Raw genomic sequence first — 25744 nt, forward strand, 5'->3', positions numbered from 1 at the left:
CTGCAAGGGCAACGTTGAGAGTGAAGCGGGAGGAGCTGGCAGGCAGGGCCACCCCTGGGCTGGTTGTCTGTAAGAAAGAAGGCAGGCAGGTGGGGGCTGGCAGAAGCTGGTGGGGCAGTGCCCCACTCACCCTAATGCACCGGCCTCCTCTGGGTGCTGATGGCCTGTCTTTCCTTTCTGCCGGTGGGATAGCACCCTCTCTCATGCACAGGGTTCCTGCCTTCTTTTCCTGGCAGGGCTCCTGTGTCCTTAACAGTAGCATGCTGAAGCTTTTAACCTCCTGTGCAAGAATTAGTTTCTGGTGTTGTTGGCTGGTTCCTTCCATTCCGAGAGAGTGTCACTCCCATGTTGGGAAAGGCTGCATCAAATGATTTTTGCTGTTAATATGCAGCTGATAAAAGCCCAAGACCCCATCAGAAAAATAAAAGAAATCTGGCAATCTACTTGTGTGCAGTAGAATCTGAGGATGTTACAACCTCAGAAATGTAGCATGGGTTCCACATTTCAATTGCACGTTTGCCTTTCTTTCTTTCTTTCTTTCTTTGATTGCAAAACAAACAAACAAGCATTTATTCCCTCCCCTTCATCCAATGGTCTCAGGGCGGAGTACAATTTTAAAACACAGCATTAAAAACAATCAACAAATGTCTGTTGTTATTACGCCATCTGTGTGGATGGCCTTTTGCAGCAGAATTACAGGCATGAATGCAGTACGCAACAGAGAAGTGGAAGAAGCAGTAAAGAGAGGAACAATTATGTGTTTATTTCGGTTTCACTTTCTAGGCTGCAATTCTAAACACGCCCTTATTTCATTTATTTGCAAACATTTCTAGACTGCCCGCATTAAGAAAAAATAATGTAATGGCAGTGAATGGCATGAACTCAACAATAAAATTACATCCATAAAACATGTACAGAATACACCACAACCAAGTAAATCAGCCTTAATACATTGGCGTAGGTGCATCATCCCTCAGGGAAAGCCTGGGAGAACAGAGGAGTTTTAAGAAGGCAAGTGCCTAAATGCCAGTGTTGTAGATAGCTGCTTGATGTTCATTGGGAGCGCATTCCAAAGGGCAGGTGCAACCACACTTAAGGCCCTGTGCTTAGTGGACATAAGGCAAACCTCGGGAGCATCCAGTAGGACCAAGAGTCTCTCCTAAGGATGAAAGTGATCGGGCAGGGGTAGGAATGGACAAATCAACTCTCAGCAGCCCCCTTCACAATCTGCACTTCCCTGGAGTCTTTGGGGGAAAGCCATGATTGTTTCAAGTGGAGTAATGGTGGGGTAATCTGTGGTGTGAATGTGATCATGGTCTCGTGGGGCTTGGTGGCACTTAAGTTCTGAGTAAACATGCTTCAGTTGGCACTTTCAGTTGCTAAATCATCCCCAGGCACTTTCCCTTTTTCACGGGAACCCCAAACCTGTGGCTTGCAAATGATTGGGCTGTCCCTGGACTTGGGAGCACCCGATTGTCTCCCTGCCGTCACCTAAGGCAAAGTGGCTTGCACAGCGGCTTGCCAGGCACTGGGGCAGCCCTGCGCATAGAGCCCAGCCGGCTTGGCAAGTCCTCTGCTTGGCATGTGAGGAGCTCTCTGCATGGGCTTTGCTAAGGGTTCCCTGCTGCAATTCACACGCGCCCAGCAATCCGCTGTGCCTGCAAAGCCTTTTCCGGCCCAGCCCTGCCCTTACCTGCTACACACCTGGAGTCACATATGGTAGGGTAGGTGTGTGTGGCTTGCCCCAAACGGCCTCATGGGCCAAAAGTTGCAACCCAATGCTCTACCTTCTCCAACCTTTTGCAGGCCCCATTTGAGACCCCAGCCGGCTCTGAGCTGTGCGGCCCAGGAGGCTGGTCTGATTTGATCACCGCCCCCTGGAGACCCACGCCCAGGGCATTGGAGGGGGGCAGGGAAAGGCACCCACCCATTGGTGCCAGGGAGTGTATTTTTAAGCCTGGCCTTTTGCCGAGGCCTGCGTCTTGCGTCCTGCTGACGCAACCCCCAGGCCTCGCTGGGGGGTCCATTTCCACGGGATGTCATGGCAACGCCACCCGTAATGACAGGCCTGCAGCTCGGCGCGTGCCCTGCCTGTCAGGGAAGGCTCCTCTGGCGCCCGCCCTTGTCAGGGTGACAAGGCCTTTCGCCTGCCTGACAAAGGAAGCTCCCTTTTGACTTTCACACCCCCGCAGCTGCTTGGAAGGACTGCCCCCTCCCCCCGCACTCTCCTTTGTGCCTCCGCTTGCCATCTGTTTTTCTCCACCAACACCCCCCTCCCTGCCCTAGCCATCCACCCCCAAATGACACAGCATTTCTCTGCTTGGCTCATAGTGGGTTTGCGGGGCTTGCCACCACAACAGCTGGCCCCGCACAATGGCTTTTCAAGGGGGTTGTGTGACAAATCCTGGGAGAGGGCCAGCCATGGATGGCTAGATGGAACCTCCAGGTGCCAAGGCAGTCTCCCTGTGGATTGCCAGTTGCTGGACAGCCAACAGCAAGGAAGGGCTATTGCCCCCTGTGAGGATCCCACCTCAGACCTCCTCCTGTCAGGTCCCTCCAGTCAGGATCCTCATTTTTATTTGTTCTCTCACCAGCTCTAGCACAGATCTCTCAAGATCCCACTGCTAGGCAGCACCACCAGCCACTTCCTGTAAACAATACTGCTAGAGACTTCGCCTTAGTCTCCCTATGGCTTGTTACTTTGTGTCTGGGTGCTCTTGCTGTCCACAACCCCCTTGTCTTGTGGTTCTGCCATTTCTGTTGATGGACCAGCCCCTGCAGGCTCCTCTTCTCCCTGAACTGTCTCCAAGATCATGATACTTTTTTTTAACTTTAAGAACTGAGAATTGCTTTTTTCCTCATCCCTCCTCATCCCCCTTTTCCTTTTGTGTCATGTCTTCCAAATTGCAAGCCTGCAGGTGGGGGTTGTCTGGGAGCCTTTTTGCTTGAAGAACTAAGTACAAACACTCTTTTTAAAAAGTGTTTCCAACCAGGGCCTTGCTGTTTGTCACAGTTGGAGGTCTAGCAGGGACTCCCTCCTCCCACCCCTGCCTGTTCCCAGAGCCATTTCGGCCAGGGCTTGCTCGAGCTATTCAGTACTCCTTCCTGCTTTCCTCTTCCTACATTCCAGGATAGGATGCAATCCCAGAAAACATTTCTATGTACAAAGTGCTTAAGAATCTGCACTGTGTTTGCCGTCAAAAACACCCCTTTAAGTAATGGATGAGATTGAGATAACGAAACAAACCCTGCGACAGGGCAGTAAGGAGCTGAAAATGGAACTGAGCAAAATGACGCAGGAGCTTAAAGAAATAGGGGATCCTGTGAGAGAGGAGAATGAGATCAGAGATGAGAAAAGAAAAAATAAAGGGAAGATACAAGCCCTGGAGATTGGAACAAATGTGGAATTGGAAAAAGATCTGGAGTTTATGGATATTAGAAATAAAATCTACTGTTTGGAATTTAACGTTATCTTTGAAGAAATTAATGAAGATATTAGAGATAAAGTTATCAATGGCTTGGATAATCTTCTGGACTGGAATGATGTGATGGAGCTTGATATAGAGAAAATCTATGGAATTAACTGCAGCCATGTGACAATGGAAAAACTCTCAAGAGATGAGCCAGTGCATTCTGTAAAAAAGAAGAACAGAGATATGACTTTACAACAATATTTCAGCAACTTATTCAGAATTGATGGCAAGAAAATATTTGGGATAGAGGAAATTCCCATCAGACTCTTATTATATGACTATGGCTATGACAGCAAGATTATTATGGAATACTGATAATGGAAGATTGGACACTGAAATTACTGGACTTAACAGGACTATTGAAGATGGAAGATGGAATTAATAGGGATAATGGAATAATGGCTATTGAAATTATTGGACCTAACAGATTTTGATGAGATGGATTAATCGATACGTTTATTTGGACTATGGTTATGACAATAAGATTATTATTATTATTAACGAGATGGATTAATCGACATGTTTATTTGGAGAAAAATTGATAGATATATTTCTTAAAGAATTGAAACCTCTCTTTGACTTTTTGTGGCAAGAATAAAGTAATGTTTATGAGATTTGATGATTAATTAAGATTACTACTGGAGGAAAGTGATTTTATAATATAATTTAAGAGACAGGATTGTTATATATTGTAGACCTATAACTGATTTGATCTGTGACAAATGGGAAGTCAACATTTTATTTTTTGTTTAATCATTTTTGTTTTGTTTTGTTTTTTGTCTTTAAATGTTTTATGATTTTGTTTTGTATGTTTTATGAAAATTTGAATAAAAATTATTGTAAAAAAAAAAAACACAGCCCTTTAAGGTGGACCTCTGGGATCCCCATTTCTGAAGACTCACAAACTTCTCTTGCAATCTGGTCCTCCTAGGATCCTAACCATCATCCCCCCCCCCCGTGGGCGTGGAAGCTCATGCGCCATCTGTGGCCTTCCTTCAGACTGGCAAAGAGTGGAGGAAGCCTTTGCTAGCTTTTCCTGTTGTGCTTTTTGTTCCCCCTCTCCGAGGGCCAGGGGAAGGTGGGGCACAGCTTTTTCTGTCGATTCATGCTGTGTTGCACACGGGTTGCTATCACCTTGCTTATTTTTGTCTCTTAATCTCTGTTTGCTTGCAGGGAACGCTGGGAGAGGGGATGCATTAAAGGCTGGGTAAACACAGTTGATCGTTTTCTCCCCTGCCCAGGATCTCAGCCAACGCAAACAATGGCTGTTGGGCCAGCTCATTGGCAGTGCTCTCTGTGTGTGAAGGGGTGTCTTTCCCCCCCACCCCCAATGAACAACAGAGGAGAGATTGCGGAAGGAGCAGGCAAGGGGGGAAATGGCCCCCTGACTGAGACGAAACCCTGTTGCCCTCTGCTGCCTTTTCTCACTGTTTCACACGCAGAAACCACCGGGTGAATCTTCTTTAGGAGCCACGTGCTGTCTCCTGGTAATGGCAGAAGACCAGAGGCCACCCCTAAGAGGCACAGCTGGCTACAAAAGCTGGCAAACTTTGCTGGAGGTTCCAGTGGCTCATCCCTGGGGAGCTGTCCTCTTGAACACATCCAGCACACAAGGGGTTAATCCCCCCTCCACAACTTTGTGTGTGTGTGTGTGTGTGTGTCCACCCACTACCAGGAGGCGGAGCCCTTCAGGCTGATCTATAAATGGTCCTGCCTGGCAGGCGGGAGGCACAGCAGTGGCAGGCTCCACCTGCTAACAAAGGTGTGGCATTGCAAGGTGTGCCCATGTGGCACGAGCTGAGATTGCAGAGGGGAGCCTGGCACTGTCCTTGACAGCCAGGGCCCCCTACTCTGCCCTCCATGGCAGCGATCCAGGCAGGCCCTTCTGCGCTTTACCTGGAACCACAGATGGGACCAGCAGACGACTCCGATTCGGATTCTGACAGCCCGGTCCCCAGTGGCCCTGGCCCCGGCCCGGGCCACCCTGCCTGCCCCCAAGTGATCCACAGCGGGCACTTCATGGTGTCCTCTCCGCACAGCGATGCCATGCCGCGCCGGCGCCACCACCCGTCTGAGGCAGAAGCCCGCGATTCTCCGAGCATCGACCCCACCCTCACGCGGCTCTTTGAGTGCATGAGCCTGGCCTACAGGTGAGTCTGTGGCCAGCTGTGGCTGAGTCCCTGTCAACTTTGGGGGGTGAGCAGGGGGTGCTCCCCGCCCCACCCCAGTCCACCCACCAGCCTGCCTTTGCTCAGAAATCTCTGAGGCCAAGGGCAGTTCTGTTGGGATGCCAGCTTCGTCCAGGAGAGGGAACTGCTGTGAAGGTGGGCGGCCTCAGAGGTCCTTCGATGTCGGGGAGAGTTGGGGTCTCAGTAAACAAAAAGCTCAACATGACCGTGTTATCTGGCAACTCCTTTGTGTGAAAGTGTTTCGCCCTGCCCCCCCCTTGTGCTTTCAACCAAGTTTGAACTTTCTCTGCATATTTTTCTCTTTCTGAAACTCCCCACGGCCCAGACTAGGGGAAAGATTAGGATGTACAGACTACAAAACTTTTAAGTGGCTGCAGAAGGTGGATGGGTTGTTTTTCAGAGCCAAAGTCTGTGGGGAGGCTACCGCGATGGGACGGGGGAAGGATTTCTGGGCTTGCAAGCAAACTTGTCTTGGAGTCCACCACCCCTCTTCCCCCCAAAATTTTCAGTATTATCTGCAGTCAGTCTGCAGAAGAAGAGCCCATCTAGGTGAGCCCATTTAGCCGGGTGTCCTGTCTCCAGCAGGGGGCAGTAAGATTCCTCTGGGAGCCCCAAAGGACTTCTTCAAGTAAGGCTTGGTTAACTAGTGGAACTCATGGCCACAGGATGTTGGGATGGCTGCCGTCAGGAATGGACAAAACCTGACACAGACCATGGGACTGACCTCTCTCCTCCCCAGAGTCTTCTGGGTGTGCCTCAGGCCTCGGGAACAGAGGAGGAAGGGTGTGTGACCACAGCTGGCTACGAAGGCCAGCTAAAATTTGGGGGCCTTTGCTGTTGTCCCATTTTTCCTGTGTCAAAAGCGGTTTTGACAGGTTTTGGAAGTGTATTGCTCAGAGGCAAAAGTGGGGTTTGCACAGGTGTGGAGAACTTTTGCCCCCTGCAGATGGTGCTGCACTACAACTCCCATCAGCCTGATGGCCACGCCTGCTGGGGCTGATGGGAGTGGCAGTTCAGCAACACCTGGAAGGCCAAAAGTTGCCTGCACCTGCATGAGTGCATCGCAATCAGCCACTTCTGCTTCTTTCCTTGAAAAAGCCACCCTCTGCCTGCAGCCCAGGAAAGCCTGGTTTCAGCCGGGCACCACCCTTGCAACATGACTAGGGGACGTTTCCTTGTCTCTAAAAGGGGGCTTAGCCTGTTGTTGCTGCCTGCTAGGGTGACTGGGGAGAGCTATTGCACCATTAGTTCTGGGGCCAACTCCAGCAAGACACTTGCTTATCAAGCTTTCCCCTGTTAACAGCCGACTGAGCGGATGTTGCTATTGCAGGCCTGTCTCCTGCAGGGAGAGGAGCGAGGACAATGCACAGTCTTCCCCAGGCTGTTGACTTTCTGGACATGGTGTTCTCAAGTCCTGTTTACTTTGAGCAGCGGGGCGGTCCCAGTGCAGGCAGGTCTGGCCTGGAGAAACCCTGGAAGGACCCTGGCGGTGTTCAGCCGGCTGCTCCCCAAACAGCCATTTGGGTTTTGCTTTGGCAGAAACACTGAGCTGCAGGAAAAAAAACCCCAAGCCCTTTTATGCTTTTGCTGTTTGCCATTCTAAGAACTCCCAGGGAGGGAAGGGACAAAAGGAACATGAATGATCCCCTCTCCGTTGGAACAGTGAAACTTGGGCTGCTCAGATCTGGCCAGCAATTTCACTTGGTGCATAATTTAACTTAATGGCTTTTCATTCCCACAAGAGGTTGTGACGATGGCTGTTGACGTTCAGCAAACATTTAAGTGTGGTGATACAGGGATGGATAAATGACCTTTTCAGGTTCTCATTTCCCCCTCCAATATTAAATTCAGCTCTTGGCATTTCTGCAACAATTTGCCATTTTTTTAATTTAAAAAATACTTAGGAACATTCGTCAGCATTTTTGTGTGAATTTTTCCCAATACACACATTTCCCCCCAGCAATTTTCCCTAAGGGAATGCATTCTTGTATGTTGTTGGAACGAATATATACCTTGTCCTCCACGCTTTCCTCCAACGTATGCATTTTTTGGTTTGTACATGTTGTGTGTTTGGAGAAGTGCACTGCAAAATTAGGATAACCATGAATTCAGTTTGCATATTGCCTCAAGATCTCATTAAAATACACATTTCCCTCCCGAGGGGGAGGGCCGCAACTCACTGGCAGAGCGCCTACTTGGCATGCAGATGTTCCCAGGTTCAGCCCCTGATAGCATCTCCAGCTTGGGCACTTACAAACCAGCCTTGTGAATTGTTCTCTCTCCCTACATCTGGCGGTAGAGTGGGTGGGTCTCTTCTTGTGACTGCCTTTGCATCGAGAAGGAAGAGCTCACTGCAGGTTTGGAGGGGGGCTTGGCAGAGGCTTGTAACGCAGAGGCCTCTTCCCTGTGGCTTAAGAGCCTGGGTTGCTCTTTATATTTTGAGTCTTATATTTGAAATATGGTGTTGGAGGAGAGCTTTGCGGATACCATGGACTGCGAAACAGACAAATAATTGGGTGTCAGAACAAATTAAACCAGAACTAAACTAGAAGCTAAAATGATGAAACTGAGGTTATCATACGTTGGATACATCATGAGAAGACACATTCACTAGAAAAGACAATAATGCTGGGAAAAACAGAAGGGAGTGGAACAAGAGGAAGTACAGCTTTGGAAAGTGCGAATGTGATAGTTTCACCTTGAAATGTGAAGTGAGTTGAATTTCTTGCCCATCCCTAGTTCCGCCCCAGCCTTCCACAGCCCTAATCTGGTGGCAACTCCCATCAGAGCCAACCTGCACGGCTGTATGATGTCCCAGACAGCTGGAGGGCACCACGTTTGGAAAGGCTGGTCCGTTGTCCAGCCCAGGTGGAAAAGGCTGACTCTTCGGCCCTCTCAAGGTGCTGCTTTGGGACTGCAAAGCAGATGGGGTGTATCCTGACGCCAACTTTCAAGTGGAAAAAGAGGACACGTCCGAGGCCCAGTGGGTTGGAGCAGGGGGGGAGCCTGCCAAGGCCAGCCACAACGAGTCTGTGGCAGAGGTGAGGCTTCAGACCAGCTCTCCTGCTACCAGATCTTGCCAGCAGCCACTCGGTGGTCCCAGAGTGGCATGTTCAGTGATCTGACCATTGCTGCATAACCACACTGGCTCAATGTGTGCAGTTCCCTTTCAAGGGGAGAGTCTGGTCTGCTGCACCCTTCGCTTCTAGGCCGTTGGGCAGCCTTGGCCCATGGGGCAATGGGCAAGGCAAGGCGCCCTGCTGCTGCCGCCCCCGCCCCCTGCAATGACTCATCCGCTTGGCCCTGGTAGAATGTTTACTCTGGAAGAGTCCAAATTCCCAGATGATGACAGTGAACGTGGCCTGCCTCCTGAATAAGTGTGACTTAAGGCGCTTTGATGGCAGGCATGGCTTGTTTTGCTCCTAGACCCTGTTAAGCTCTCGAATGTGTGGAAAAGTGATTATGAGAGAGAGCTTTAAAGCATGTGCAGAGTGTTTTTTGCCTGGCTGAGGAAGGATAATTAATGTAGCAGCACCTTGTTGAAAGTGCTGCAGTTATCTCGGCAGTCCTTACAATAGTCCTGCTGAATAGGCTGGCACAGTGTTACTGCCTCTCTACAGCAGATTGCAGGGACTGAGGCCAGAGAAAGGCAGTTTCTTCCCCCACGCCGGGAGTCACAGTTGTTGCTATTTTTTATTTCTTACATTTATATCCCACCTGGATCCCCCCTCGCCATTTTATCCTCGCAACAGCCCTGCGAGGTAGGCTAGGGTGTTAAAAAGGTGGTATAAAGAAGAGACACTGGGTGTGCTTAGTCTCTTGGGCTTCTTTTTTCATTGTGAGCATCTGTGATCAGAGATTATTCATGCAATGAGCACCTGCACTGGACACCTCTCTCAGTGTCACCATTGACTCTTGGGGGTGGAGAAACCTGGGGCCTTCCAGATGTTTTGGACATCCACCAACCCATGGAGCTGATGATGTCTGCTGTCCAAAGCATCTGGAGGGCACCAGGTTGACCAAGGCCAGGTTAGAATGTTAGGCTGGAACCAGAGAGAGCCACGAGTTCAAACCTTCCTCAGCCATGAAGCTCCCTGGGTAAGCTCGGGCCTTGCCTCTCTCAGCCAAGCCTCCCTCACAGGGTTGTTGTGGGGATTAAATGAGGAGGAGAACCAGGTATGCCACCTCGAGCTCCTGGGATATAAATGAATCAAATAAATAATGAAATAGTCAGAAATGTGCCCTCTGCCTGTGGGACTCATGTGGCGAGTTTTCCGCGTCAGAGCTCTTACTTGCAACCTCTCTACGCCACGGGTGGGGTCTCTGCGCTTGGGAAGGCCACAGCTTCCCTCTTCTTTAAAACTGCTGTTCAGTTTTAAGTGGCTTTATCTCTTCTTGCGAGGTGTCCTGAGAATTCAGAATTCAATATTGCTTAAAAAATGACATATATATGCACTGTACTGGTCCTACAGTGTGAATGCTTCATACGATGGGCTCCTTCTGGGAGGAAGGCCGGGATATAAATTTAATAAATAAATAAACTGCAGGGCAAGGCTGTCAATGTATTTATTTTTATTTAAAAAAATGCATATGCCACTTGATTGTAAGGAACCTCTAAGTGAGCGTACAAGAGACATTAAAATGATCCACAAACACAGTTAAAAACAAGTCACTGAAAACTTCAAAAAGACTGTTAAAACAGCAGTAAACTGAAAAAGGTCATTTAACAATTTATTTAGTAAAATTTACAATTCATTTAAATTTAATTCTGCTTGAAGTCCCCCATGCTTACCTTCTGTTATTTTCTTTCTCTATGACATTTTTATTCTTTCCTCAGAGATTCTTAGAGCACGAAGTGAGACTCCCTTCCCCCACCCTTTCATCCTCACAACAGTCCTGCAAGGTAGCTTTGGCTTAGAAAGTGACCTCTGGCCCTCCAAAGGTCTCCCAATGGGGGGCTTCATGGCCATGGGTGTGTGTGTGGGGGGCCCAGATCCTGCTTTCCCTGCCCCTTCCGCCACCCCTTTCCACAATGATGCATCAGCCTCCCTTTTGCCACTCTCTCTCATTGTGCACCTCTCCCTGCCACCCCACTTGGCCTCTCTTCCGGGGCTTTCCACCCCAGCTGGTGTTTGCTTGCTTTCCCATCCGGGAGGTGTTGAGGGGTTGCTTTGAGTGTGGGTCTCTCAGTCTTCACTCTGCTGCTGCACACAGATGAGTGGAAATGTGCTCAATCCCATTAGGGCCTTCTGTGAGCTGCCGAGCAAACACCACTTCCTGGGAACCTGGATACCAGGACCAGGAGGAGGGGAGAAATCATCTGAGCTAGATGTTCCATCCAGTGCCGTCTGCAGGGCTTTATTTGGGGTGGGGGAACTTGGCCAAGATGCTTCCACGATCCCCCTCCCTCAGTAAACCCACCCCCTTGCTGCCTTGTTGCCAACTGCTGCCGCTCCTTTGCCACATTACTGCCACCCCCTGGCTTGCTTTCCCGTCAAAGAGCCACTGAGATCAGGGGACTAGAAACCAAGCCCTATGAGGAGAGACTGAAAGAACTGGGCATGTTTAGCCTGGAGAAGAGAAGACTGAGGGGAGATAGGATAGCACTCTGCAAGTACATGAAAGGTTGTCACATAGAGGAGGCCGGGATCTCTTCTCGATCATCCCAGAGTGCAGGACACGGAATAATGGGCTCAAGTTGCAGGAAGCCAGATTTCGACTGAACATCAGGAAAAACTTCCTAACTTTGGGAGCCATATGACAATGGAGCCAATTACCTAGAGAGGTGGTGGGCTCTCCGACACTGGAGGCCTTCAAGAGGCAGCTGGACAGCCACCTGCCAGGGATGCTTTGATTTGAATTCCTGCATTGGGCAGAGGGTTGGACTTGATGGCCTTATAGGCCCCTTCCAACTCTACTATTCTATGATTCTATGAGCTGGCGGACAGTGGCATCTGCTGATACTTCTCTACCATCAGCATTGCTGTTGTCTGGGCCAGAGTGAGAGGTGGGTGAGCAAGCAGGTTGCAGTGGTGGAGAAGGTCAGCAAGTCCAGTGGGGGTTGGCTCTGCTGGGATGTGGGCTCTGAGCAGATGCCCGACCACGCCGACCTCTGGCACCTGTTCTGTTACTGTTTCTTGAATTAATGCTTATGTATCAAACGGGGTGTTGTTGTTTTTAATGCATTGGAAAGTGTGGGATGACACTTGCTTTGACGGAACATCATCTAACCTCACCGCAAATCAGAAGGAAGGCTCATGAAATAGCAGGCGTCATCTAATCTCCCTGCAAAGAATGCTCAAAGAACAGATTGTCTGGATTTCTCTGTATTTTCTGTAACTTAGCCCTAAAGTCTCAACTCTCTCTCACCACATTGTTTTTTATGTTGTTCACCTTTTATATCTTCCCCCTGGCACCCCCTAATTCATAGTCTGCTGCTTGACATTCCAGTGGGAAACTGGTGTCCCCAAAGTGGAAGAACTTCAAGGGGCTGCGGCTGCTTTGGCGAGACAAGATCCGCCTCAACAACGCCATTTGGAGAGCCTGGTACATCCAGTGTGAGTCTGGGGGCTGGGGAGGCGGAGGGTTGGATTTGTCCCTGGCAGATGAAGGCCGAGAACAGTCTTGGGGTGCGGGGTTCAGGGTGCAGATGGCAACCAGAGCTGGAAGGAACTTAGCTTGCACCCAGACTTGACAGTTGGCTAAGTTGTTTTCTGCATTTACCCATTTCTGCAGCCTTGATTTCAATGGTCCGCTCAGGGCCGCATCCAGAGAGTAGCCCTGGGCAAGTGTTCCTTAGTCCCTTGCCACTTGCGCTGCAGTGGTTCTGCAGGGTACAGTTCTCTCCCCAGTGCTATTCAACGTCTGCATGAAGCTGCTGGGAGGCGGCCATTAGGAGTTTTGGAGCAAGGTGTCAGCAATATGCTGACGACACGCAAGTGTATTTCTCCATAACATCTGAATCAGGAGAGGCTGTGAACGCCCTGGATCGGGGTCTGAATGCTGTAGTGGGCTGGATGAGGGCCAGTAAACTGTGCTTGAATCCTGGGAAGACAGAGGTTCTTTGGGTAGGTGGTTCCCATGTCCGGGAGATAGGCATGTTACCTGTTCTGGATGGGGTTGCGCTCCCTCTGAAGGACCAGGTCTGTAGCCTTGGGGTATTCCTGGATTCATCTTTGTCACTAGAGGCCCAAGTCATAGAATCATAGAATAGTAGAGTTGGAAGGGGCTTATAAGGCCATCAAGTCCAACCCCCTGCTCAATGGAGGAATCCAAATCAAAGCATTCCTGACAGATGGCTGTCCAGCTGCCTCTGTCCAGCTGCCTCTGTGGCTAGGAGTGCCTTTTACCAGCTTCGGTTTGTCAGCTATGGCAGTTCCTGTACAGGGATAGCCTGACCACTGTTGTCCATGCATTGGTAACCTTGAGGCTGGATTACTGCAATGCGCTCTTTGTGGGGCTGCCCTTGGCCCTGGTTCGGAAGCTCTAGCTGGTAAAAAGGCAATGACCAGACTTCTGATGGGGGCACATGGCTGACAACATGTGATACCACTTTTAAAACATCTGCACTGGCTGCCCATCTGCTACCGAGCCAGGTTCCAGGTATTGATTTACAAAACCTAAACAACTTAGGTCCCAGCTCCATCACTGAGATCATCTGCAAGAGCAGCTCTGGTCATTCCCTGAGTTGGCGAGGCTCATTTGACACTGACATGAAACCGAGCCTTCAGAGTCAAGGGTGCAGTTCTCTGGGATGCTCTGCCAACAGAGATCCAGAAGGCGCCTTCTGTTTTAACCTTTAAACACCTGCTGAAAGCCTCTCTGTTCCGCCAGGCTTATGCAGGCAATTAAGAAAATGCTTTTTTTCCACAACGGTTGGCCTTTGTTTTTATTGTATTTTTAATATTTTTTATTCTGTGGTGGTTGTTTTTAACATGTTGTAAACTGCTTTGATGTTTTCAGTGAAATAGCGCTATACAAATGTTTTCATAAATAGATAAATAAATGATATATAAATAAATACTCTGAGTAGAACTAGCACTGAATATCTGCCAAAATCATTTAAGAACATAAGAAGAGCTAGATCCGGCCAAAGGGGGCCCTTCTAGGCCAGCCTCCTGTTCTCATAGTGGCCAACCAGATGCCCCAAAGGGAAGCCCGCAAGCAGGACCTGAGCTCAAGAGCAACTCCTCTTGGAATAGGTAAATTATTATTTATTATATTATTTTATTTGTTGAATTTCTATACCGCCCGACTAGCATAGCTCTCTGGGCGGTGTACAACAAAGAAAATATAAACATATACAATAAAATCTTATGATTCAGTGCGAGGAACACATTAAGTAAAATCCACAGATCTAAAATCAATTAAAACATACTTAAAAAAATTAAAATGCTTGAGAAAAGAGGAAGGTTTTAACTTGGCGCCGAAAAGATAACAACGTCGGCGCCAAGCACACCTCATCAGGAAGACTATTCCACAGTTTGGGGGCCACCACTGAGAAGGCCCTAGTTCTTGTTACCATCCTCCGAGCTTCCCTATGAGTCGGAACTCGGAGGAGGGCCTTCGATGTTGAACGTAGTGTACAGGCAGGTTCATATCGGGAGAGGTGTTCCAGCAGGTATTGTGGTCCTGCACCGTATAAGGCTTTATAGGTTAAAACCAGCACTTTAAATTTGGCCCGGAAACATATTGGTAGCCAGTGCAGGCGGGCCAGAACAGGTGTTATATGTTCAGACCGCCTGGTCCACGTAATCAGTCTGGCCGCCGCATTCTGCACAAGCTGTAGCTTCCGAACCGTCTTTAAAGGCAGCCCTACGTAGAGCGCATTGCAGTAATCCAGTCGAGAGGTTACCAGAGCATGGACACTGAGGTGAGGTCCTCCCTGTCCAGATATGGACGTAGCTGGGCTACCAATCGAAGTTGGTAGAACGCATTCCATGCCACCGAGGCTACTTGAGCCTCGAGTGACAGGGAAGGATCTAAAAATACTCCCAAACTATGAATCCGCTCCTTCAGGGGGAGTGTAACCCCGTCCAGAACAGGGTAAATATCCACCATCTGATCAGAGAAACCCCCCACCAACAGCATCTCAGTCTTGTCTGGATTGAGCCTCAGTTTATTAGCTCTCATCCAGTCCATTATCACAGCCAGGCAACGGTTCAGGACATTGACAGCCTCACCTGAAGAGGATGAAAAGGAGAAGTAGAGCTGCGTGTCATCAGCGTACTGATGGCAGCACACTCCAAAACTCCTGATGACCGCACCCAGCGGCTTCATGTAGATGTTAAAAAGCATGGGAGACAAAACCGACGCCTGCGGGACTCCACATTGGAGAGCCCACGGTGTCGAGCAATGTTCCCCAAGCACTACCTTCTGGAGACGACCCGCCAAGTAGGAGCGGAACCACTGCCAAGCTGTGCCCCCAACTCCCAATTCCGCAAGCCTCTCCAGAAGGATACCATGGTCGATGGTATCAAAAGCCGCTGAGAGATCAAGGAGAATCAACAGAGTAACACTCCCTCCGTCCCTCTCCCGACATAGGTCATCATACAGGGCGACCAAGGCTGTCTCAGTACTGAAACCGGGCCTAAAACCCGATTGAAATGGATCTAGATAATCGGTTTCATCCAATAGCACCTGGAGCTGGCCAGCGACCACTCGTTCCAAGAACTTGCATGTTCCCTTGTAAAAGGGAGATGTTCCCTTTAAGGGATATTTGGGAAATACCCCATGTACCTGCAGGCTGGTTTATATTCTCACTCTGCTGCTAGCTTTTATATCTCTGCTAAGAAATAGGACCATGAAACTTAGTTCCTATTTCATTATATATTTTTAAAATAACAAACAACTCCCCCCTCCTGCGGTTTCCAGCAACTAGTACTTGGAAGTATACTGTCTCTGATTGTGGAGGCAGAGCAAAGCCATTTAGAGCTTTTAGCACTAATGTGAGCATGTCAAATTGGGCCTGGAAACAAGCTGGCAACTAGTGTAGCTGTTTTAAGACAGGAGTTATATAAACCGTAAATGGAACCCCAGCCAGTAACCTGGCAGCTGCGTTTTGGACCAGCCGAAGTTTCCAAATTGTCTCCAAAGGCAGCCCCGTCTAGTGTGCATGGAAGCTGTCCAACCTGGAGGTTACCTAGACACGGAGTTCAGTGGCCAAGCCATCGAGGAACTGCAGCTGGCCAAGAAGCCATAGCTAGGAATAGGCACTCCTAGCCAGTGAGGCTACCTGAGCCTCCTCGAGTTGGATTTCTCAAAGGCATAGGATGGGGGGCCTCAGCCAGGGAAGAATCGGGGTTAGAATCAGGGTCTGGAGAAGAGGGTAGACATCCTCACCCAGAAGAGTTTTGCTGATGGAGGGGATGGGGGGCTGAGCTGGATGATCTCATGGTTCCCCCCGCTTCAGAAGCACAAAGTCTGGCTCTGTCTTTGCTAGGTGGGAAAAGGTTCAGGAAATTATAAGGAGAACCAGGCAGGGATGTTGCCGGGGGCAGGGATCTGGACCTTTGCCCTGATGGATTCTCTGCCACAGATGTGGAACGCCGGAAGAACCCCGTCTGTGGGTTTGTCACCCCCTTGGATGGCTCGGAGGCAGATGACCACCGGAAGCCAGAGGTGAGCATCCCAAACACGTTTTCTCCTTTTTTAAAATTGCTGTCTTACCAGTTCAGAAGCACAAATAGACAGACAGAACACTGCAGAATCAAAATATCCAAGCTCCGAAGTTTGCATGGGCCACTTCCAGGCTGTCGCTGTTTTGCGGGTGGGATTCAAGCACAGGCCAGCAAACACAGCAGATGTGGCCCTCTTGTGCAACGAGCCCACTACCCCTTCCCCCCCAACCACCGCCCCTCCAACTTTTTGTGGTCAGGAAAGCAATTGGGAAATCCCCTGGAAAATGTGAGGTCGTTTGACAGAGTGTCATGTCACTTCCCCTCAAACGAATCGAACGAACGAACGATTGATCAACAGGAGGTGTCGTGTAGCCCCTCCCTGCAAAGTACATGCAAAGAAATCAGGATGAATGCTCGATAAGTGCACCAGAGCGACCGCCCTGGACTGGTCGCCTCGACCTTGGAGCTGGCGCTTTAGCTTTTATTTTCCCCACTTGGTTTCTTCTCTTCTTCCTTAGGCTGTTGTGCTGGAAGGAAAATACTGGAAGCGGCGCATTGAGGTGGTGATGAAGGAGTATCACAAGTGGCGGATTTACTACAAAAAAAGGGTCAGGTTTCTCAGCCCCCCTCCCTTCCCTCCTCCCCACAAGTCTGAGATGGGAAGGCAGGCAGGAGCACTGGAGGGCTTCGTCCTAGAAATGGGGGCCATGGGGGAAGGGAGTGTGTCCTGATTAACCAGGGCCATGCAGGGAGGAAAATTTTCAGAAGCATCCTGCCTCCAACAGTGGAGGGAGAACATTGCCATTGGTCCCAGGCACATGAGACCACCACCTTCCTGAAGCTAAGCAGGGTCAGGTCTGGTCAGTGCCTGGATGGGAAACCGCCTGGGAACCATACGTAAGCCACCTTGGGTTTCCATCATGAAAAGAAAGGCGGGGTATACATGTAATAAATAAATAACCAAATTTCAGACTGAAAAAAGGAGGAACTGGGAAGGCCAAAATGGACAGATCCATCCCTAGTTTTTTTTTGGGGGGGGTGCAGAGAAGGGCAGCCAAGCCTAGTCTGGTATACTCTAGCCTGGTTGCTGTCTCTCTCCCGCCCCCCCCCCAACTTCAAGAAAGGGATATTCCCTGATGCAACCAGCATTCACAGTTGACCCAAGCAGGTGATTCAAGAGACACACTCCCCCCCCCAGCAAAAAAGGGAAAAAAAGGAAATGGACTGCCTTAAAGCGATCCCGACTTACGGCTACCCTACGAATTGGGTTTTCATGGTAAGTGGTATTCAGGAAAAGCCAGCTCCAAGACCCAAGTTGGACAGCAGCACCATCTAGCGGTTGATGTTTAACAGGCTCCCAGATGATTTCAGCTGCTGCATTTTTTTGTAATTCACCTGGAGTTTTCCCTCCCCAGCTGAAGAGGCAAGTCTCTTTTCAGGTGAGATTTCAAAATGTCAGGTGAAAAGTGGGTTGCCTCTTCAGCATGCGGGATGAGGAAAGATACAAACACACACACACACCCTCTGGCCTTTATTTTCCATTGTAATCTTGGGGGCAACCTGAAACTATACGAAAGAGGTTGGGGGCTTTCTAATTTGGAAAGAGGTGGGTCTCTGCTTAAGTCACTGCTTAAGAAGCCCTGCAGCTCATTGTGCTCTTTTGCATGTCTTGGATCTTCTCTTCCTACCACACTCTGGCTCTGCATTGTCTCTCTGAGCCCCCCCCCCGCAGAGCTTCTGACCCCCACTGGGAACACAACCCGAACTAAAGCGTCATTTCTCTTGCAGCTCCGCAGGTTCAGCCAGGATGAAGAGAGCTTCAGCCCCAAACCAGTGAGTAAGAAAAGAGGGACTTTCACCAGCCAGGCTTGCTGGATTGGGTTTGGGGACCCACCTGGGCCATTTGTCATGATTGGTGGATCCCTCTGTAACCCTCGCCTTCTCCTGTTCAGGATGGCGGGGCTTGCAGGTCGCCAGAGAACTGGTGCGACCAGCTCTTCTCCAACATGGTTCCAATGCTGCTGAGGGACAAGGAAGAAGAGGCCGGGGGGTCCCCACTTTTTGATATGGACAGCTTCTTGTCGGACATCTCTGACACCCTCTTCACCATGACCCAGGCCAGCTGCCCTCCTCAGCCATCCCCGGAAGAAAGTAATCTTGATAGCGGGCACCCTGGTCACCTTTGGGGCATCCGGACAGGGTTGTGCTGACATGCAGATGCCAAACCATTGCTCCATCTCGCTCCGCATCTTGTCTTCCGGCCGTGGCACACCCAGTGCCTCCGGGAAGGTCACAGGCGAGGCTCGATGGCGCCTGATCCTTGGGGTCATGCCCCAGACACTGGCGCAATGAAGATGCCGTGTGTCACTTTATGGGGCTGCCTCTTCAGCACGGGGGAGGTGGAAGCACTAAACGGAGCAGGTTCTAAATCTGGGGTTCCGACACTCGTCGTGTCCACGAGATTCATTCAGGCATCCACGGCGTGTCTGTCCACATTAAATATCCACATCGCTTTTTAAAATTGTGTTTTAATTGCTCCTTTTGTTTTGTGTTCTGGCATTACAGTTTAAATTTTATGGCACGCAAATATCAAGACAAGACAATAAACTGTAACAAATAAAGGAAGCAATAAAGATGCACTTAAAAGAGCGCTGCGCGTTGCAGTGGCAGGAAAGTCATGAAGTGGTCCACCAAAACCACCAGCAAGTTTTAAGTGGTCCACTGGGGGGGAGGGGAGTTTGGGAGCCACCGCTCTAAATTATGCTGAGCCAGACCAGTGGCCCATGCAGCCTAGTCCTGCTTGTGCTGACTGACAGCAGCTCTGCAGGGTTGCAGGCATGGGGCGTTCCCAGCCCCTGCCTACCAGGGGGAGAGAGAGAGAGGGGCAGGGAGGGAGAACAAGCAGGTGGCACTTCATCTAAAAACGAAAACAAAGAGACCCCAACCGTAGCAGCTTGAGTGCAGACAAAAGTCTTAAGGCTTCAGACTGTAGCACTGTTAGAGTTTGTGTGTGTGTGTGACTGTCAGTGGGGAGCAGAAATAACTGGTCTGTTAAGACTGGTAATTGACAGAAAAAATACACTCGAGGTTTCTTCCTAGAAAAAGGTAAAGTCATCCATGCTGAAGCAGCCATGCGGCTTCTGCTCAGATGACTGACTAGCCGAGAACAAAGAGAGGAAGAGAAGGGAGGAGGGGGAGGAGCAAAGCCTGAAAAAACAACAAACACTTTAGAGGAGGAATCGGAAGAGGGAAGAATAGATTGCCTTTCTGTCTGTCACATGTATACCCACTTCAATGGTTCAGGTCACTTGTAACCTCTGTCAGTGCTTTACTCCCAGCAGGTATGAGGTTGGGTATGAATGCACATTGACACCAGGCGCTGGAGACACATCCATCTCCACCAGGCCCTGCTACTGAACCCCCAGTGGCTGCTCTTGGAAACAGAATGGCAGGGCAAGATGGACCTCGGATCTGTCTGGCAAAGGCAGCTCTTATGATGGATGTTCACCATCACAGCTTCCATGGGCAGAGGAAGTCTACCTCTGACTATCTGGCATGACCATCACTTGCTCACCTTCGAGAGAGGCAACTCTGAGGGAGTCTGGCCAGCCGCTCTTGGTCTGATCCAGCCATCCTTCTCTTCACTGGCAGGGAGCTCAGCGCTTCTGACTCTCGGCTTGGGCGCCCCTTCATTGTCCGTTATAATATTTAGGGAGCCTCAACAAAGAAGGAAATTTATTTGTAGAACCCTGGGAGAAGCTGAGCCAAAGTGAAGGTGGGTCGTATCAGCTTCTGCTCTGAGTGCGAGTTGTGACGGGCCCGATTGGGAGAGAGGAGCATTGCGATGTGCTTCCCCTGACCTGAAGCCTGCCTTTTTCCCTCTTGCAGCCTACACGGGCAACGCGGACATGATCCAGCCAGACTTGGCCCCGTTGCAGCCGAATCTCGACGATTTCATGGAGATATCTGGTAGGGCTCAGCTTGTTCAGAGATCAGAAATTAATGCTAAGAGTGGGACCAGGCCTGGCCTGTTGTAGGACTTCTGAGGTTGCCTTCCATGGTTATTTGAAAGTGGAATTGAAAAAGAGGTCTAAAACAAGCCCCCTACAGGCTGGGTTCCGGAACAAGATGTGCAACCTTGGTGAGGCTGAGCCGTTTGAAACAGCTTAAGTTCGCATCAAAACAGGAGCCTCTGCAATACTTTGATCAAATGTCATGCCTATTATTATTATTATTATTATTATTATTATTAGCTTTTGATTGCTTAAATGTGCAGCCACCAGTCTGCATGTAAGTACATTAAGAGTGGGCTGCACTGCAGGGCATTCCATGGCGTGGATTTCCATTCTGAGCCGTGTTCATCGCAATCTGCACTGTTTCCATTCTGCTGTGGCTTGGCTTCTGACAAAAAATGACATTGCTAATTTCATTGTCTGTTGTGGTGGGATTTTACGTAATCGACATTTTCGTAATTAATAACATCCACCCCATTCATTTCAATGCAAAGGAAACACAATGGGGCGGAGTTATCGGTTGCGTATCGGTTGCCGACTGAAAACGAGGACGGCGGATACTGACTGTATTTGCTGGATCATATTGTGTTCTGGACATGGGACAAATAAGCGAACGCTGGCAATTTTGGCTCCTGTTTTAGTTTCTGTCGGAAATTCTCTGACAACCCCAGCTGCGAACAAGGGTCTGAAACAGGAATACAGAAAGCGCGACGTATTTTCAGTTTATAGTGCTGATGTGCTGTTTAAAAAGTTTTGTGTTGGGCTGTGACTTAAAGAATGATATATTTATTGGGTTTGTTAGCCGCTTGTTACTTGACAACATTGTTAAGAACAAAAGTAACTATATCATGCCACAAAAACAAAATAACACAACCGCAACCCCCCACCCCCATAACAGCCATGGGAAGCTTTGGCAGCCCCCTAACACAAACGTCATCTGAGTCTATCAAATGCCTGGGAGAAAATATAAGCCTTTCCCTGCTGCTGAAAAGATGTCAGTGAAGGTGCCAGGCAGACCTCACTGGGGAATGCCCTCCACAGACAGGGAGCCACCATGCAGAAGGCCCTCTCCCTTGTGACTGCCCTCCGAGCCTCCCTCAGAGGGGGGACCTGGAGATGTCCAGCAGTCAGTGGCAGAGGAACAGGGACATCTGTGTGTAAACCAGAGTGGCAGAGGAAAAGATGGGAGGAAGGAGGCGCCCACGCCTTGCAGCAGTTCCCCAAAACAGAGCTGTTAAGTTATAGGAAAATGAAACCGTACTTGGGGCTAGTTGAGAAAGGAAGAAAAGCCTTCTACCCAAGAAAGAGGGAATTTCTGGGGCGGGGCAGCTGGGGGCTGCAGAGCAGGAGAGGGCTGGGGACCTGAAGAGGGGCCGGGGGGTCTGTGTGTGTGTTTGTGTGTGTGCATAAGTCACTCTTCCTTGTCTCGATGTGGCTGTTCCTGATCCAGCCAGCTGCTCTTTAGACTAGAGGAGAAGAATGAGGATGTTGTTGGGGGGGGTGTCCCAAGCCCCAGGTCTTTTGCACCAGCCCCTGGATTCCCTGCTTCTCCCTCCCTTTTAAACCTTTTTTTTTAAAAAGCACCATTGCTTTACAGAGTGGCTGAGCCATGCTCCAAAAGCACAATGCCTCTGAGACCCTCGGCACTCCGCCACCTTAATTCGCTTAGAGCAAATTGAGATGGCCATGTGGCTAGCGGTGAGGGAATCTGGCTAGGGATAAGTGAATCTCTCAGTTTCTCATGTTCCAGACTGAAGTGCAGCTCTCTGCATTTCCACACATTTGTGATTTTTTTTCAAGTCTGCGTGAAAATTCCTGAGTATTTTAGTCCACATTTCTCCTAATATACACATATTTATATGTGGCGCAGAGTGGTAAGCGGCGGTAACACAGCCGAAAGCTCTGCCCACGGCCGGAGTTCGATTCCAACAGAAGGAGGAAGTCGAATAAAAGGGGTCGAGGTCCACTCAGCCTTCCATCCATCCGTGTTCGGTAAAATGAGTACCCGGCATATGCTGGGGGGTAAAGAAAGGCCGGGGAAGGAACTGGCAATCCCACCCCATATATACGGTCTGCCTAGTAAACGTCGCTAGACGTCACCCTAAGAGTCGGAAACGACTCACACTATAAGTGTGGGGTCACCTTTACCTATATGCAATTTCCCCTAATATAACACATTTTAACATTATTTTCACTAATACATGCATCCTTATGCCCACCTTACCCCATCATGTGCCTTTTTGTACACGTTACTTGGCTGGAGAATTGCACTGCAGAATTCAAGTAAGTGTGAATGTTGACGTATGGCTGCGTTCCCATTCTTGTTCTGTTTCAGAAAGTGCAAATCAGGTAGGCTTGCCTTCAAATGCGAACCGTATCAAATTTCTCTGCCACCCCTTCTCTGAGCATGTGCAAAGTGCCTTTTACTCATCACCCAGTGACCACCACCACTTGATCCTACACAGCTGGGATTTTAGGGACTGTGGCCCTGTGGCAAGTTTGTCTCTCAGCCTTGTCTCCTTCTAGACACGACATGTTGGACTAATTCCAAAATGCCCGTCCCCTGGAAGGCTAAAAATGTCTCCGAAATGCCCCCTTTCTGCCTCCAGATGCTCTGAGAGGCTGCTTGGCTTGTGTTGAGGGAGGAGGTCCAAGGAAGGAGCTGGCCCAGCCCCACACACAGAGGGCTGTTGCAATGGGGTGGGGGCAAGGTCACCAGCTCTGTCCCCAGCCAGCCAGCCAGCAGAGGCTCTTTGGCCTCCTGCCTGCCAATCAAAGGGCCGAGGGAATGAGGAACCAAGCCCAGAGAGGAAAGTAGAGGAACCTGAGCTGTATGGAGACGTCCCCATGGCAGGACCACGGCAGAGCACCCTGGGGATGGTGACAGACTGCTGCTGGACTTCTGCTGCAGGTAGGAGACAGAGGATCAAATGCGCACTGCGGGTGGGAGCGGAAGGCGCCTCTCCTTGCTTGCAGTCAGCTCCTTGCTGTCTGGACATCCTTGCTGTCTAATCCCAGAGGGGCTGGTGGTGGGGGCAGGAAGGAAAGGCACTCTGCATGTGTCCAGGAGCACTCTTCATGTCTAGACTTGAGCCTTGTGCCCCCAACCCTCTAAAGCCCAGAGGGAGAGTTGCACGTCAGACAGGTGGTGATGCTGAATAGGGTGGTTGGCCAGAGATACCAACAAAGTGCCCAGAGTTGTGTGGCAAATTTGGAGCAGTGTGGCTTTGCTTACCCTACCCTTGTGTGACAAGTTGTGCATCCCTCCATTCCCTGCAGCTGCACTTGCTCACTCAGCGTCCCACCCCAAGAAAGGCGCTTGTCCTTCCCTGCTGCCGCCTGGGCACTGGGCGCCAGAGTGCGATAGTTTCCTTTAGGGATGGGTGAGGAATCCGATTCAGTTCGCGTTTCAAGCTGAATCTATCAAATCTGCACTTTCTAAAACGATGCGAGATCTGAAACACAGCCGTCCTTCGAAATTCGCACTTATTTGAATTTTGTGATGCCGTTTTCCTACCAAGCAGTGTTTGCAAAAATGCGCATGTGAGAGAAAAGTGTGCATGAAAATGAATATATGGGTGAAAATAACGTGCAAAAATGCATTATATGTTGAGGGATGGCTTGCAAAAAATGTGTACATGAGTCAAAACTCCCTACGAAAATGTGTTTATTGGAAGAAATTCACGCTAAAATGCTGGAGAATTTTGATGAGGATTTTTTAAAAAAATCTCAAGTTACTGCAGAAGTGTGGAGAACTGAATTGAAGACAGGCAACGTGAGAAACTGAGAGAAGCGCAACGGACAGATCTTTCCATCCCTAGATGCCCCTGGAGGTGGCTCTCTGGACTCCATGGCAGTCGAGACCCACAGGCCATTGCCAGGGGGCAACTGCCATCTCAGGTGCCTGTCACTGAAGGAGCACCTTAAGCAAGGGGCAGCTGCAACTGCCATGCTTTCTCCAGCCTTACTCGGCTGCTCAGTTCATGGTCCTTGATGTGCAGGGCTGGCCCAAGGCACTTTGGCTGCCTGAGGCAAAGGATGGCGTCCCTGCCCCCCCATCCAATTGCATGCACAGAAGTAGACTCACCTGGCAGTTGAACCTTACTTCAACACTGCCAGTCTCCTCCACTGCGCCTGAAGGCAGGAGGGCTAGCTGAAGGGTATGTGGGCCACGCTGCGTGGCTCTCCAACACCTCACCTCCATTGCCCACCCCCCTTCCCCAGCATCGGCCACCTGAGCTGGCTGCCACGCTTTGCCTAACCGTGAAAAGCTTCCCTTCTTGATTACTGCCCAGCAGGCCTTTCTGAAAGATGCAGAAGCAGAGGGCCGTTGAAAAGTTGGCAACCCTTTCTGAGAAGAGCATGCTTTGCAACACTGTGAGAGATCAAGGACTGGAAGGTGAGGGCGGACAGCTGGCTCAGCCGTTTCCCCCGCTTCCTGTCAAATGTATTTTATTTATTTCTTACATTTATTTATTTCTTTTTATTTATCTATATATTTATTTCTTACATTAAATGTAAGAATGTAAATGTAAGGAGCTCAAGGTGACATTCGTTTTATCTCCACAACGACCCTGTGAGGCAGGTTAGGCAGAGAGGAAGTGAATAAGGATCTGAACCCATGTCTTCCAGGTCTTTGGAGAAAGTCGGCCTGTGCTGGAGCTAGCAGGGCAATTAATTAAGAGGATCTGAGTCAACATCTCAGCTGTGCTATCTTATGAGCTCCTGGGGATTTTATTTTTATTTAAAATCATTTCTTTAGTGCTGTTGGTCAAAAGATGCATGAGTAACTACTCACACACCATGTGATAAATGCAGTAGGAAAGCCAACAGATAAACATAGCGACAAACAACAAGGGTAAGCGTTGGACGCAAAGTGGAAGAGTGGAAGGTGATAGGGAGGCCTTAACCGGGTACCAGACAGATTGTAATGTTGGTGCCAGACGGTCCTCTTTGAGTGTGTGGGTGGGTGTGCATTCCAGAGTGGGGGCGCTGCTTCTCGAATGCGCAAATGTGGTGCTTTTGCATTTCTGCAGTTTCTAAATTGGGGTGATCAGCCTGTGGCCCTCCAATTCTGGGGTCCTCAATCTGGTGTCTGTGGGCAACATTATGACCTCAACCTCCCCCTTGGCGTCCACCTAGGCCCCCCACCCCTCCTAATTTTTTTACAATCAGCTTTGCGGGGGTTTCTGCATTTTGTTTGCTCTCTCTGTGTGGCTTCTTTTGTCTGCGTTTGATTTGTGTGGGTGCACAGGCGTTTTGCCTGGCTTGGGTGGTGGTTTTGAGCATTGCTACTTTTTCTTCTGTAAAGTGGAGGTGTGTGTGTTTGGTGCCCACAATGGTTTATCAGAGTTCCAAACGTGCCTCCCCCCAGGACCAAGAAAATTGGGGCCTGCAAGTCCACATGTTCCTACACTCTAACTTGCATCATCCCTGACCATTGGCCATGC

At 49.7% G+C, this 25744-nt stretch overlaps 1 protein-coding gene across 1 annotated transcript in view; it reads left to right on the forward strand.

Moving 5' to 3' along the window:
* Positions 1–5215: 5215 nt before the first annotated feature.
* Positions 5216–25744, forward strand: part of MLXIPL (MLX interacting protein like) — a 41947-nt gene continuing 21418 nt past the window's right edge. Inside the window, exons 1-7 of the mRNA XM_061604762.1 lie at positions 5216–5623; positions 12113–12219; positions 16200–16282; positions 16800–16889; positions 18070–18114; positions 18234–18432; positions 20170–20250. Of these exons, the coding sequence (XP_061460746.1) occupies positions 5334–5623; positions 12113–12219; positions 16200–16282; positions 16800–16889; positions 18070–18114; positions 18234–18432; positions 20170–20250 (895 nt within the window). The 5' untranslated portion in view covers positions 5216–5333. The remainder of the gene's footprint in view (positions 5624–12112; positions 12220–16199; positions 16283–16799; positions 16890–18069; positions 18115–18233; positions 18433–20169; positions 20251–25744) is intronic.

This window comes from Rhineura floridana, chromosome 21, assembly GCF_030035675.1.
Source record: "Rhineura floridana isolate rRhiFlo1 chromosome 21, rRhiFlo1.hap2, whole genome shotgun sequence".
In the NCBI taxonomy this organism is placed as follows: domain Eukaryota; kingdom Metazoa; phylum Chordata; class Lepidosauria; order Squamata; family Rhineuridae; genus Rhineura; species Rhineura floridana.